Raw genomic sequence first — 16,360 nt, 5'->3', positions numbered from 1 at the left:
CCCATTTCTGCAAAATTATTCTCAGATAACAGACTGATTTTTTTATTGACAACAGCATGAGTTGCTGAGCTGGCATTTCAATTAAAAGATGTCCAATACAAAGTGAAAAATGAGACTGCCACTGATCAGCCACAGAGGAACGTACTGCTCCTTCACGAGGACCTCGCCGATTCAGCTTTGTGAAAATGTAATTGGTTACCTTTCACTGACTTCCAAACACGATGTTACATGGACAAAGAGTAATGAAAAATATCATGATTACTAGTCATGAGAAATGAAGCTACATACTATTGGGTCAGAACTTGCTCACATACAATTACAATTTATGTGAATGCAGCACTGTTGATGATGAAGACAGTAAACCTAACTGCAAATTAACATCAAAAACTGTAAGACCTTGTCTAAAATGCAATTTGATTCTTTTTTCTTTTTTTTTTTTTTAATTTGCAAGGTAGGGAAGACAAAACGTTGGGTGTCAGCCACTACTTGGTTATGCATTGTAGGGAAGACAAAATGTTGGGTGTTAGCCACTACTTGGCTATGCCTTATAGGATATACTGTATCACAGTCTAAATAAGGAACTCATAGTTTCTTCTAAAGTATATGTAGATGATATTTCTCTTTGATATGTTACTCAAAGTGAAAACTTTATTCTAAAATTAGAAATTCTAATAGAGAGGAAAAAACCTTGCAAGGGGGGTAGAGATAGAAGAGAAGATAGTAGTATATTTTTTTTTCAGTATGATTCAATGTGATAATAGGAGGCTGGTTATATTTCTCATTTTGGAAGAGCTACTGTGCATTCCTACTGTTACAATAACAGCATCATTTCCTTTCTTCAATATTTTTCGAAGAGCTTTACAAAGAATGTTAGGATCATTATCCAAACTTTACTGAAAAGAAAATCAAGAAACAGACCACTGAATAAATAATAGCTGCATGTCACTTGGCAGACAAGTGACTGAGTGGAAACACTAAATTTCAGGTTCCAATACCATAATCTGTTGACAAGACCATGGTGATGCTTTCAAATGCCTGAGCAACTTTCTAACCAGGTGAGTGTTCACAGAATTTACAAAGGCACTGACTGTGGTTTTCTGACAAGCCTAGCTTCTAAGTATCTAATAAATATTACAGCCAAGAGCCATTTGTAAATATTAAAAGGTTCTGCTTTAGCAAAGCCATCCAGTTGTTAATGGCTGGCAGGAGTTCAAATCCCAGTTTAAAACAGTCTGTCTCTTCTAATTGACCTTGCAATCTTAGTCTTTCCCAGCTGCGGTATTTACGGTAGGAATGAGAAGCATAGGCAGCAATTCTTCTGGTCTAGCACTTTTCCTTTGATTTCACATCACAAGGAAAACTTGTAAAGTACCTGTACTTCCCCATGTCTGTTATGTCCTTAGCCATTTGATAGCACTACATTTTTTAAATAAATAGTTTTGAGAGAGGACAACTCAAGCAAACTTTTCTGTTGAGAGAAAACATTCACAAGCTTTACCAGACATGGAATTAAATGCAAAAACCTTTGGCTTTCTCATCATTACAATAAACAGATGGTCACTGAACCTAAAGATGCAGGTGTTAGCTAGGTACAGAAGGAGAGAATGTATTTTTTACTCTTACAAAATCTTTGCTTGCATCCATTAGAGACTGGCTAGTTGGCTGACTGTCCCATAAGGCAGCTGCTCTATCACGTTATACTTGCCAAAATAAAATTAAGCCAGGCCACAGCTGCCTGATTCTGGCCTCTTCAAACAACATTGCCTATATGTCTGTACACCAAAGAACAGTTTCCCATTTCAGATTTGTAGTATAGGGCCACTTATTTCTTTCCTTTGTGTTTTTGTTTTGTTTTGCTTTTTTTTAGCAAAAGAAAGCCATCTGTAAAAGGATTAAAAATTGTTCATTTATTTTGTTTGAGCACTGATTTCCTGATTCCTGTTTTTCCTAGCTCACACTATGTTCAATTGCCATTGTACAATATACTCAAAATACAGGAAGGATATGATCAGTGGGCTTGATTTCAAAGACATGGAACTACCACTGAACTAGATCTGACTGAGCTTCAACAGGCCCTGGGCACTGCATTGCCTTGGAATAGGTTTACATGTCCAACCATTCAAGCACAAAGATACAACTTCTGGTTGTATAAAAGCATCTCCCACAAGCCCTTGCTTGTTAAAAGATACAGAGGCATACACAATATTTCTACAGCTACTTAAAATGCTAGAGACCCATTCAACACTATTATTGTTTCAAAATTAAACACTTTTGCAGTCATTCATTACTAACCTGGCTGTTAAAGTTGGAGAAACCACAACAGAGGTAAAAATCTCAACCATAGCCATTTTGCAAAGATCAGCTGCAGATCCTACGAAAGAAAGTGATCTGCTTTCAGTTTAAAGCATGCAAAAGGAAAGCTGTTTTATGGCATAGAAATGAAAAACATCTGAAGATTGTGAATTATAAGAATTTGCAAAACTACTGAATTCAGTTGATGTAATATGTGAAACAGATTAATAAATAACAAACTACTACATGTTAATTAGAAACAGAAAACAGAAAATATATAGTATAGAATTGCTCAGCTTGGAAAAAAACCTTAAAGACCAGCAAGTTCAACTTTAACCTAACCATACGATCTATCTGAAATGATCTAAATTAAATTGAAAATGATCTGAAGTAAAATTTACCTATAAATTAATTAAAATGTAATGTAAAGGGCAGAATTTTGTTTTAGAGACATATTTTCATTTGGTAATTTAATTCATGATTTTTTTTAACTCAGTGGGTATGTAATGTATATTCATTACGTTATAGGGCAATTACGCTACGTTACAGAGCAGCGTTGCAGAAACAGCGTCATGTTGTGTAATGGATTAGGCATTTCTAATAGAGAGACAGAGTGATCCTCCAGACTTGCAGTTTGGTGAAACAGCCTGTTCTGAACCACGCAACAGGATTTAGTGCATTTTTATAGAGATATTTATCAGAAAAAGTACAGAAATAATCCTTTAACTAAGGACCAGGAGCAATAATTCTTGCCCCATCCGATATCTTAAAAGTACCAAACCATACACGTTTTCATTTTTGAACCCTCAGTTCAGTAAATCTTGAATTCTTTCTTTCAAATAGTCCAACATCAGGAGATAAAGATTATCCAGTTAGGCAAATAGCAAGGGTACTCTCCTGGGAGGCAAAAGAATATCTAAGAGATTGAAGAGATTATTATGTCTCAATAACCCAACAGGGGAAAGACTTAATATCTCTTCCTGGTTTTCTGTAACAAACTGCCTTCCTGTGAATCTCATGCTGAGATTCTCTTTTATTCATTAACTACACCAAGAGCAGATACTCAGCTGGTTTTTGAGATGTCTACATTTAATAGAAAATTTAGACCCAAATATACTTGTTTTTCTGTTCAAATGTTGTCTCACATGGATTAAATACAACAAACACACAATGCATTGATATAGAAACTAAGAAAAGATGTTTCATCACAAGTTAAGTAGTCAGTCAGATCATGAGAATAAATATATATAACTATTTTATTCCTCACAGTACATATGTGTAAAGTGCAGCTATATCAAGTTAAAGCTGGAACTCTGCACATTCCTCTTAATATTGCAATGCAACAGAAGAAATCATCTAATATCCGCTTCTGATACCATTTTCAAAATGCAAACTGCTTATATTATTAGACTATTAACACAGAATCATGGCACCTTTAAGGTTGGAAAAGACCTCCACAATCATCTAGTCCAACCATCCACCCACCACCAATATTTCCCTTCTAAACCATGCCCCTTAGTAGCACATCCAGAAACCTTTATAGAGCCTTCCTACCCCCAGGCACATTGACGCTTCCTCCCAGCTTGATGTAATCTGCTAACTTACTGAGGGTGCACTCAATCCCCTCGACCAGGTCATCGATAGCACTATTGAACTGGACAGGCCCCAGTAGCGGCCTCCAGGGAGCACCACACATGATTTAACTCTGTTCAGCACTACTCTCTGGGCCTGGCTCTCCAGACAGTTCTTTACCCAGCAAAGAGTGTACCTGTCTAAGCCACAGACTGCCAGCTTCTCTAGGAGAATACTGTGGGAGACAGTGTCAAGCTTTGCTGAAGTCTAGGTAGGCTACATCACCAGCCTTTCCCTCATCCACTGGTGGGTCACTCGATCATTGTAGCAGGTCAAGTTCGTTAGGCAGGATCTGCCTTTCATGAACTCATGCTGTCTTAGCCTGATCCACTGGTTATCCTGCACACGTTCTGTGATCTCACTCAAGATGATCTGTTCCATAACCTTCCCTGGCACTGAGCTTAGATTGACAGACCTGTAGTTCCCTGGATCCTCCTGACAAGCCCTCTTGTAGATGGGAATCACAGATATATAAAGATAAAACACATTATTTGCAGTTTAGTACATTAACTCTAATTCTCTAACTAAAAATGCTTTAGTATATTATAGAAAGATTTTACAGCATTTAAATATTTTCTCAGAGGTGAAATACTGCAGTTCAAAAAAAAAACATAGAGTCTAGAGCAAATTCTCTAATAAAATCTAGAAATTCTGACTATGTTAAAGTTTTTAATCCTTGTTTCACCCTACCTTCCAATTTACATGTTTTGAATAAGAGTCACAACTTTTTTTTTTCAGATTTGTTCTCCAGTATGATTTGAACTGACAATTAAATATATTAATCTTATCAACGTAGGAGAATTTCACAAGCAGTCCTGTGTTGGTGTTGTAGGTATGCTAATCATGATTCAAGAGTTGGACTAGATGATCTTAGTGGTCTTCTCCAAACTTAATGATTCTATGATTCTATTCTATGATTCAGCTTTGTCTCGGCTCCAAGCTCTTAGCACAGATGGGCACAAGCAAGTGGTGCTACAAGGGCAACGTAGCTTTATTAATGTTGCCCCATACACTCAGCAGGACCCACTGTATTAGCTCAAGCATTATGTCTTCAGCTGGAGAGGGCTGCTGTTCATCTGGGTGAAACTGAAGTGAAATGAACACAAGTCTCTAGAGAAGCTTGTGTAGGTATTCCCAGATGTACAAATATGCAAGCTTTGCTGCAGATGTTATAAGATTATTTTAAAATCATAGAACCATAAAATCTTAGAATTGCTCAGGTTGGAAAAGACCTTAAAGATCATCAAGTCTAACCAAAACCTGACCATATTACCCTAACTCTAACAACCCTCTGCAAAAACTGCATTTGAGAGACTCACACAGCAAGGCAGCTATCACTTGAGCACAACTGTTACTCAAGCAGCAGGGTATGTATTAGAATTCTAGATCTGTACATGTTCTTTAGAGATAGTACTAAATTCAGTTACTGATTATAAGGATGACAAACATGACATAATTATGTAAGTCATTTTTAAAATTAAACATTAACATGAATAATATTTGGAGAAAAAAAAAAAGAAAGAAAAACCAAATGATCCTTTCAAAAAGAAAATTCAAATGACCCTTACAGGCACTCCATCACTGTATTTAGAAAGCAGTTTTTACTTATCTGTAAACTGTACACGTCCAATATAGCTTAATGAAAACCTTGTCAGCATATTCCAAACAAAGAAATAATGTCTGCAAGGTTTGGTGGGAGGGATCTCAGCTTTGGACTGCCAGCTCAATTTCTATTTGTTCCTTATGTGGTTAATTCTATACAAGACTTGGGTCCAAACAACTTATATGTTAATATATCTATTACTAATATTTCAGTATTTTTGTGCTAATTTTTACATTTCCAATTTCTCTGAAGAAACATCTTTATTTTCACCCTTCAGAGAATTATTTTCAAATGTTCCTTATGAAGAGTTGGGTTTCAAAATATAATAAGGTTCTTGTAATACTGCATATTTCTTAAACTAAAGCTACGTGACAAAAAAAAAAGCCAGAAACTGTAAGCATAAAAATCACAGAAACACTGTGAAAGAAACTCTCAAAGAAGCCAGAAAGGAAAATATTTCAGACAACCATGCATTCAAGCCTTGAAATCTTATATGTTTTCTCCATATGTAGTTAGTGTCTACACCTGTATTTAACAATGGCAGAGAACTCTACTGCATTAATACACTGTTTATTTGAAGTTTCCAAGGAACCTAGAATAAACATTTTAAACTTCTGTTTTTATAATAAAACTCATGCCTCAGTAGCTTACTTTAACAGACTATGAGAATACTCATTTTTTTGAGAGCAAAGGAGATTTCGTCTGTTAGAGTTAAGATAGATAGATGGTAGGTAAGAAGGTGGGTACATAGGTGAGATTTTACCTTGAACAACAAAATTGACAGCCTGCCTCTCTGCTTGAGTGCGTAGTTTGTAATCCTGTGAATTGATATTAGCAAGCAGTCTTTTGCGTCCCATAATGGAAACCACATAACCTTGTAGGATTTAAGTAGAAATCAGCATTTCTAGAGCAATTACAAGTTAAACTTTAAAAATTATTTTCGAAGATAATGCAGATTTTTTGTAATTGTGCTGCTTGAGATAATTTGCCCTCTGAAAGTATTCAGAGCTTATTGCATTGTTAGCCTCAGAATTATTTTATTCAGAGAATTGGTACATGTTATGCAATAAAAATTTATGTTCATTAAAGCTGTGTTTTCATTAGGATTATCTGCTAATATGCTGGTAAAATAGCAAACTCTCTGTGGGAGATGAAACTATAAATACCTAGCAGAATTAGCTATCTATTAGTAGCCATAATTAGAGCTTTGCATGCAATGAATAGTTTACTTGGGAATAGCAAAAAAATCAGTTTGCACAGCAATTAAATCACTAATGAATCATTCCCAAAATTGTCCAACCATTTTTGGAGCATTTTTTTTCCTGATTTTCTTAATGCAATAGTTTCATGTCCCTTCCACAACCAAACTTTCTTACCTCTAGTTAAGTAAGTAGTTTAAAGGAAACACATTAAAATAGTTAAACATTTATTTTTAGCCTAATGAAGTATTTTGCCATCATCACTGGATTTTTTTGGAGGACAAGTGAGAGGAACAGAGAGAGAAAGAGAGATTCCATGATCCTCCTGTCCAGAAAACACTTGTAAAGTCTTGCTTTAGCTTATCTCCCAAAACTAAGCCTTGTCCTAAAAAAAGGTTCTGTTACACTTCTGATCACCCTGACTACCCATAGGCCATCACTGGATACCACTGGAGCTCAGACTGCACACCATAATTTAATCTCATGTGCAATAAAAGCTCTCAAAACATAGAGTTCTGTGTTTTGTTGAAATTGTGTTTTTGTACTATGTACAACACAAACCCAATATTATGCACAGGGTAATGAAAATAGCTCTGCTGAACTAATAAAGCTTTCTGTTAAGTTCTATATTACCAACAGCATGAACATGAAAAGTTCAATTTTTAGAACAGGGAACTGAACTGTCTGGAGGTTGGGATGTTCTCTGGCAAATCAGTCTTCCTAATTTAACTAAGACTTTCTGCAAAGAACAGTAAGAAGCAAGAATTTTTAAAACACTAAACACTCAATGAGAAATAGATTTAATGTAATAATCCTATTTCTCTACAGTATTTTATGGTAAATTAAGTACTGAACATTTGTAGAGCCTAAATAAAATTAGTTGGTCAGATGCCATTCATCTTTGAACAGCAGATAAGTAAAAATGAGCTCTCTAGGTTGGAGGAGTTTTTTAATCTGAGATGGATAACAAGAAAAGTACTAAAGAATGTTTGCCTGCTGCAAAAATTTTTGAGCTTATATAACTGAAATAAACAGTTCAGAGTTAGAGGAGTACTAACTAAACAAGTGTGTACCATGTTTTAACCACAATCAAGGACATTAGTTATGACACTTGTCTACTCAGCACAATAAACATTCTTGAGCACAGAATCTTGATTACGGAAACTCATTTACTTTCAAGAGAAGAAAACAATGCTATTTTAAGTAAATCAAAACAAATACATCATAATTGTGTAAAATTTTACAATACATATTTTGTTGAGCTTCATTCCCTAAAGGAAAGCTCCTGAAAACCTATGTTTTCTTCAGCAATGTTAATGAATAAAGGAATGTAATTCCATGACACAATGAAAGCTCATGCTCCCCATAGAATTTTAAGGTCTAAACATTACAAAGAAGTCTGAATCAGTTACTTGTTTCTACCATCATGTTCACCTCAATAATTATAGGCAATATTATATGGCAAATTTACAATTTATTTCTACAGTATTCTTAGTACACCACACCGTACCACACAGTGTACTAAGAAATCTTGACATCTTGACAGTTCTTCTAGTAAACTTTAAAAATATTTCTAGCAGCTGTTCTTTCTCTTCTCTAATTGCTGCACTCCTAGGATTCTCTAAATGTAAATGAATATGTAGACTAACAACAAATTCAATGCTAAAAGAGTTTGCAGCTGCTGGCTTCAAGAAGCACTCTGCACACATCTGTCATCACAGATACCACCTGAGCTTGAAATTCTGACTACTGTGACGAAGAAACACGTATTTAAAAATTGTTTCTGTAAACTGGTTCTTTGACTAAATAGCTGAACTTCCGTGTTTCAGCAGTGATGTAACATATTTATTAAGTAAAATATTCCCTGGATTTGTGTTGGAGTACATTTTATGTTGAAATGATGTAGTATAGCTTGACATTAAGTAGAGTTCAAACTGAGAACAGAAATATTACTTTGCCTGCATCTTTCTTAGGAAAGGCAGAGAAGCTGCCAACCAATTTGTCTCAGGAGTAAAAGAGAAAAAATACCTGACTCACCAAGAGATGATATTACGTATTATCTCTTGTTCTGTAACTATGTGAATTTAGATTAAGCTGAATCTCTGTCTTCATCGTTGTGACACAATGATTAATTAAAAAAATAATGGTTGTCCATTTGGATTACCTTTATTTTGGCATTGTCCAATGGTTTTCTTGGTAAATTCATGTACTTTCTTGTATTTTTGCATAAAACTCTCTATAAAGCAACTAGCTTCAAGAGGAGTAATTCCCAAACATTCTGCAAGACGTTCTTTACCTGTACACAAAAAAAAAAAAAAAAAGAACAGAAATCCATTACAGACAACAAAACTGTTACATTCACAATTACTGAAATTGGTAAATACGCCCATCTCTATGAAAGAAGATGGATCTGATATCCATAATCATATTTCAATGATGCAAACATTATCCTTGAGCTTGAATGTTTCGTTGAAGTTGAAATCTGCAGACTCTAAGGAGAAGATATAGAACCTACAAATTATGTAAAAAAGAAATGGAGGTATGGCTAGCTGAGTTTAGCCAGAAGGTTTGGGTATGGTGTAGAATTCATAAAAAAAACCTAACAGCAGAAGTAATCAGACCAGGGGGCCTGATTTTAAAAATACAGCTAAAAGTTTTAATCCCACAGATTTCAAACAGTCTTGGACTCCTCAATGTCTACAGAAATCTAAATCCAAGTTGTGAGATGAAAGGGATGGAAAAGAAATGCAGAATAGAAAATTGTTTCAGCAGAGATGGAAAGGAGTACTGCATTTTGGATAAGATATAGATGCGCAATATATATTATTATTACATATATTGCAAACATATAATATTATACCAAAGACAATTTTTCACAGTACAAAAGTATTATCTAAGAGTTTCAGTTTAAATACATTTATAAATTAAATATTTTCATTAAAAATAACAGACACATCAACTTTAGTCATACAAGGTTTGAAAGACGGATATATTTGTCTGCACAGCATCACAAAACCAACACTGAGTCTGCAAACAACATAAGCTGAGAGGTAAAGTTTCAAGGCACTAAAAGCATAGAACAGTTACTGTCATGATAATACTGTCAAGAAAAATTATCCAGCGTTCTTAAAGAGAAAGAATTTCAGCCACCTAAATGCCATCCCTGTCAGTCTGATACGCATTTCAGACTTCTGAATACAAAATAATGTAGCATTTTGCTCTGTCATGCTGGGATCTGCACTGAGCGACAGGAACACCAGTCCAGACAAGGTGCTAGAACAAGAAATTCACATCACAGTTGACTCCTAGCTGACCTGTTATTGGCCTGGGAATCTATTTTACATCTAAATAACTTGTTTTTAATTTCTTGGTCAGAAAATGACAAATCTATCTGCAAAAGCACGTGTTGTTAATGGCTAGAAGTGTGCTGAGGCTTTCTTGGAGAACTGCAACATCTGTATTTGTCCATGTTACCCTTCTAAAGAACTACTGCTACACAGAACAAAGAATTACATACAAGAGAAGGAAAATTAAACTACAATAACAACAAGGGAGTTTGAGAAGTTCCAGCAAAATGCAATTCCTGGAAAGCAAAAAGAGAAGACTCTACAGCCACTTAAGACCATATTTCACCATGTGGGAGCACAGGCCATGCTAAGCAACTCCCAGGAGTGGGCTGAAGCTTCCTTGAGCACTCCCCTTGAGTTATCCGTGCCAGGGAAAGTTACTAATAGCTTATGTGTTCTAGCATCTTCCGCTCTATAATATCATATTTCAAAACTGAAAATAACACTTCCAACCAGCTTCTCTGTTTTTCATTTAAGCACTTTGCCACGCCTCTGTGCTCTGTATAAGACAAGACTAGAACACAGGACTAGTGCCACTGAAGAGAAGCGATTCTTTCTTTCATAGATGTTTAAGTTGCCTTTTCTGTAGTTTCACAGGATGACTGAGGCATAAACAGATGAATATAACTGCTCCACATTGGGCAAAATGTCTGAAATTCTGCTCTATCTCTCAATAGATGGTATATTAATTAAGGTACCAGCTCCTATACCTAGTAAAACTTTTCTGTATTATAGTGTTTTCTGTCCTCCAAGATTATAGGAAAGATTTTAAAAATACGAACCAAGAGCAATGTAAAGCTAAGAAAGCATAAACCAAAAAAAATCACTATGTGAAGTAGTAGACTTCCACTGACTGCAGTAAGCATAATACCTGCAATCTCCTCCAGAGGTCCTTTCCAGCCTTACCATTCCGTGGTTGTAAGAATGCATCTTGAGTCAGTATCTGAGTTAGAGACAGTATCTGAGTTCTTCTCATTTAATTAGGCCTGTTCTCATCTCTTTGTAAATATCAACAGAAAATAAAGTTTCCTAAAAATTATGCCTATTTTAGATGAAGACAAATGCATCCCTTACATCAGCAGCAAATAAACCTGACATCTGTGTAATTTTTATAGAGGTCAACGCAGGTATATTAATTTGACAATTTTAATTATTTAACAATACTTAACGAAAATCAAAATATAACGCACTGTCAAAATTTAACTCATCTTCAGACATTTGGTATATTTGCATAAGTTACATAGATGGTATGAACATACTGTAGCAATTTATTTTATAAGAATGCCTACCTGCTCCATAAACCACTGAGTAAACGATACGCTTTGCTTGCTCTCTATCAGTTTGTTTCACTTGTTCACTTGGAATGCCCTTCCTAAACAAACAAACAAAAATAATACATTTTCAGTTAAAATCAATTCACATTTTTAGCCTCACAGAAACATATTTAACTACAGATTAACAAGACATAAACAGAAGAATTTAGGAGCTTTTATCTTAGGCACAATGAACACACAGCTTGTTTATGAATTTTGGTGGTGACAGACCTCAGAAAATGTAGTTCTTTAATCCTTACCTTGTTTTCTGTTTGATTTTTTTAAATCAAATCCTTGACTAAGAAAATCCCTTCTACTATATTATTAGTTACTTAGGATGAAGAAAATCCAGTACTGACCCATGAGAAAAGTTAAACCTTCCCAGCATCAGCATTGTTCAAGACACAAAGTATACAGAAACACCAAGAAAAGTTTGACCTCAAGCTTACTTAAACAAATGTTACATAAATGCTTCATTAGTAAGAATATCTGAGCCTTCATCAAGAATAATTGCTGATAAAAGCACGCACTGAATCTCTTATATGTTTTAAAGAGCTCTGAAATGGAGATATGTCATAAAACAGCAGCAGGAGCAGAGACTGTAACTAGTTTGCTTGCAACAAGCACTGTCCTTTCTGCTTCTCATTCACACACCAAGGATGTAGACTGTCCTATAAAAGGGCTAATGGATTTAGTAATTTGTAAATTAAAAGCTAGGACTCTGCAATCACCAATTATGTGTTATCTTTGCTTTCTCTTATCTAAATATAGCTTCAGGACATTACTGACCATTTAGAGCACTGAAGTATACTGGTAATATGGCTTAAATAGAAGCTTATTGGAAGAAATCTCTACCTAATTGGCTCACACTTTGAATATAAGTACCTACATGAACTATTTTGGGAAGTTAAAGATGGATTGCCATCAGGGATGCTTGATGCTATATGAACAGCTTGTGAAAAAGTTTTCTCATGGGTCTATTGATGATGATTCAATCGCGTTTTAAGAATCAGTTTGGTATACTTTGCCATTAAAGCTTTTTGTTACAGAATGCTCTTTATTGTGAAGGTTTTGTTTGACAAGCTTAAAAAAAAGTCATATTTCTGTATACATCCTTAGAGTCTTTTACTGGTATTACGATGCTTAAACACCTAGCAAATCAACAGAGCCACAGAATTGTGCATGGTTGGCTCACACACTGGTTTTAGCCTCGCCTATGAAAAGTGCTCATATAATTAGACAGTGAAAGACAGACAAGAAGACTTTGGGTGCAATCAATGTTAAGAGAGTCCTGTTCGAAATACATGTATTTTGAAGAAGAAAATCAGAAATGATTTCAGATCTTTATAGGGTAAATAAACAGTCTGGTTTTACAAAAGTTCACAGTCATTTTGAACAGTATAATTGCTTCAAGGATAAAATGGATTTTTCTCTGTTCATTTTTAAGCTGAGAAACATGAAGAGCATCTTTAATCTGAAGATCATTCCCACATTAAGTCAATCATTTCTGTACGTGGAGGCTCTCATAATTTATTTTCTCTGTCGTGCCAGGTCAAAAGGTCATTATGGCTCCTATGAATAAAATGGGATGAAATTCCCAAATGTACCTGATTAAGGTTATAGAGTGGCAGTTGGAACTAATATGTGCTGAATTAGGAAACCAGACATCATCAAAGATTTCCTGAAGTAACCCCTGCCAGAAAGTCTGCAGGAATTTCCTGAAGGACCTGGCAGAAAGCCACACATATTCTTGAGAAAACACCTATCCAGAACGAGAGGAAATATAATCTGATAGAATTTCCCAGAAAAAAAGAGCAGATCTTACCCCAGAACACCGTATTTAAACTTGGGAAACAGTACAACATCTAGCTCTGTTTTCCTCACACTGCATAATTCATACTAGATGCCTGGTAAAGAGATAGGATTACAGCAATAGAACTTACTTGCAGATTTGCTTAAGTCTGAGGCTAGAGGCAATTGAGAGCCAAGGGGTGAACAGAGGGTAAGTTAGCTGCTGACCTCTACGAAAAAGAAGAATTTTAACTTTAAGAACATAGCAGGTAAAAAAAGTTATGGAGATCTGTAGAGGCAGATACAGACTTCTCGGTCACTGTATTGAGAAAGCAAGACTGAAGCTTACTGAGTCTTACTGAAAAGTCCTCCTGGGTAGGACTGGAAGTTCTAGAGAAGATTAAAGTAGAAGACATCAGAACTTGATGACGCAAGAGACCCTATTATAGGATTATTAAGGTTGCTTTTGCATTATACAAACCTCAGCTTGAAGGGGCCGATCAAGAAAACACTGCTGTAATTGTAATAGGCAGTCAGGAGAAGGATACTATGCTTTGATTGTAAGCAGTTATATTAAATATTTGTCTAAGACATTTAATGGTGCAGATGTACATGCATCATGTGATTATGGCAAACACAACAACCACTCTACATTCCCTGACCTTCGAGTTGTCCAAGAAATACATGAGAAGCAACTAATATTTTAGAGCTTTATGTCAAGTATTTCTTTTAATATAATGCTAAAACCAAAATGATCAGTCAACACATCCAAGTGTATCAGAGTGGGAAACGTGAGTATTCAGCGGAAAGGCACTAAAGGTAGCACACTGTATATTTGCAAATGTATGTATCTCACTCAGGAATCCCGAATAACAAAAGATGATAAAAGAAATTGTGTTATAAATCACAAGTGCTTGAGCAAATAGAAGTCATTAATCAAAACTATACACGTTTATTCTATTCTAATAACAAAATGCTTTCTTCTGTTTATGTCAACTCTGATCTATTTCTAGCTAGGATGCTCAAATCCCTTTGCGACACGGTGCCATTCTTACAGCTTGGGGTGGAGACTACTCTGTTCAATAATAAAACGGCATGGGGTGAGGGGCAGTTTCTCATAAATGCGCCCATGCTAGAAACCATCATAGGGCTTTCTTCTTCAGATTGTTTCCTCTGCAAATAAATTTTTTATGATAATGAATTAATTTGTTAAAAAGGCTTCTGTTAAAACCTATTTCAAATTAAAACTTCATTTTGGTTTTAGAGTCATCACAGAATACCACAGTATTGAGAAGGAAACGTTATCATCTCATTTTTTATGAGATTTTAAAGCTAAGGAAGCTATCTAATATAAGAAAACAGTGCTGAATTAAAAAATAGAGTTTTGAGAACAGGTAGATACAGAAGGAAATCGGTCTCAAAAGACTGTAACAAAATGTTTCAGTACTTCTGAGAAACATTGTGTGGTGACGAAGTCATCTGTTTATGTGCAGGAAAAGGAAGAACTAACTTCTCAAACACAATATCTGGCAGACACACATTGCCTTGATCTGCGTTACCTTGCAGTCATAATAGCCACAAGGCTCTTGGCTGCTGTCCTGCATCTGCCAACTAATTCAAGTCCTAACTGGGAGTTGTTGATGTGGGAAATGAGATGGAGTGCCATTAAATTCATTTTATACACAGCCATTAACATCCAATAAATGAGTGAATATACAAACGAATACATCTTCATTCATCTGACTGGTCTACATTTTCTTGGGTATTTTGCACTTTTCTATGTTTAAGTCTTCAGTGAAGTGCATAAATCTGCCATTTTTAATCACCAGTTGCTACTAAAACAGGGTTATCTATTTTGTAAGATCGTGCTTAGAACTCTGTGTTGGCATATGAAACCGGTGCAGATGATTTACGTAATTAGTGACAAGCGCAAGCTTTAGAAAGGCTCAGTTTTACAGTAGAATCACCACTAGATATATTATGTGGGAGGTAAAGTCTGAAAGCTTAGAGTTTTTAAGTGACATTGGCCTTATTATAAGGCAGGCAGCGTATACAGTAAAATGTTATCTGAGTATTCTAAACATATGGAAGAGACTGATACGCTATAACTTAGTGTGCTTACCATTAATGTAACGTGCAAGAATAAGCAAGCTTTTTGAAAGCTCCTATTCCATGATTAATGGAAAAAAAAATGACAAGGATCAGGCATAAGTTGCCTCAAATATTTTAAAAGTAGTGCATGGAAGAGATCTTGGAATAATTTTTATGCAGTTAAGCTCCATTACATTGTATGTAGATATAAGGGCTGCTCCAAAAGCAATGTGCCCTATTTTATGTTGGCCCACAATGTCAAAGGCAGGTATTGATGGAATGGCAGCAGAAGTTGAACCTTCCTATTGATATTCCATTACATGTTGTTGCTGTGTTACAGATGGCAGCAGAGGAGCAGTCTGACAAAATGGCAGCTGACACTGAAGCGCATACGAAGCAGAGGTGTGCTCCTTGATATGGAAAAAATTGCATCCATTCACATTCATTGACTCTTGCTGAATAGAGACCAAACAGCAGATGTGAGGATAAGGAAACAGAATGGTGTATTTCAGCAGTGGCACTAATGATGTGAAAGACAAGCCTGTTTCAGATGGCCATGCACAGCTGCTGCACCACAAAATGAAGAGTCTCAATGAGCTCATCTGTGTGAAGTGGCAGAATACAAACATGGAACTGCATATAGAGCTGAATATTGGCTTTGATTCACTGGAAATGAGGGTGGCAATATTGGAATAATACAAAGTTCGCACCAGGTGGACCCCACAAATGCTCACACAGGAACAGAAAACACCACAAGCAAGCTTCTCAGGAGTTTTTGAACCAATACAAGGCTGAAAGTGACAGATTCCCAGACTGTATCATTACTGGTGACAAGAAATGGTGTCACCACTACAAGCCAGAGTCAAAATGGCAGTGCACACAGTGGCAACAAGTGCATTTACCATCAAAGAAAAGTTCAAGACAGTCCTCAGTGGCTAGAGTGACTTGCACTATCTTTCAGGATAGGAAAGGGTTAAGCCTTCTGGATTTCCTGGAACCTAGACAAACCATCAACTCTGACCACTACATCATGACACTGACTATGTTGAAGGTTCTAACTTGAACAGTTAGGCCAGAGAAATAGACAGTCTT

At 35.8% G+C, this 16,360-nt stretch overlaps 1 protein-coding gene across 3 annotated transcripts in view; it reads right to left on the bottom strand.

Annotated features, from left to right (window-relative positions):
* POLN (DNA polymerase nu) overlaps positions 1-16,360 on the bottom strand; it is an 80,656-nt gene that overhangs the window by 16,714 nt on the left and 47,582 nt on the right. For 2 of the 3 annotated variants that reach the window (XM_048941957.1, XM_048941955.1), the window contains 4 exons: positions 11,363-11,445; positions 8,891-9,022; positions 6,291-6,401; positions 2,293-2,371 (listed from right to left, as the gene is read on the bottom strand). In XM_048941957.1, the coding sequence (XP_048797914.1) occupies positions 2,293-2,371; positions 6,291-6,401; positions 8,891-9,022; positions 11,363-11,445 (405 nt within the window). The remainder of the gene's footprint in view (positions 1-2,292; positions 2,372-6,290; positions 6,402-8,890; positions 9,023-11,362; positions 11,446-16,360) is intronic. The other variant, XM_048941956.1, reaches the window with a different exon arrangement.

This window comes from Lagopus muta, chromosome 4 (assembly GCF_023343835.1).
Source record: "Lagopus muta isolate bLagMut1 chromosome 4, bLagMut1 primary, whole genome shotgun sequence".
In the NCBI taxonomy this organism is placed as follows: domain Eukaryota; kingdom Metazoa; phylum Chordata; class Aves; order Galliformes; family Phasianidae; genus Lagopus; species Lagopus muta.
The sequence above is the reverse complement of the archived record's forward strand: the minus strand, read 5'-3'. Positions and strand labels throughout refer to the sequence as shown.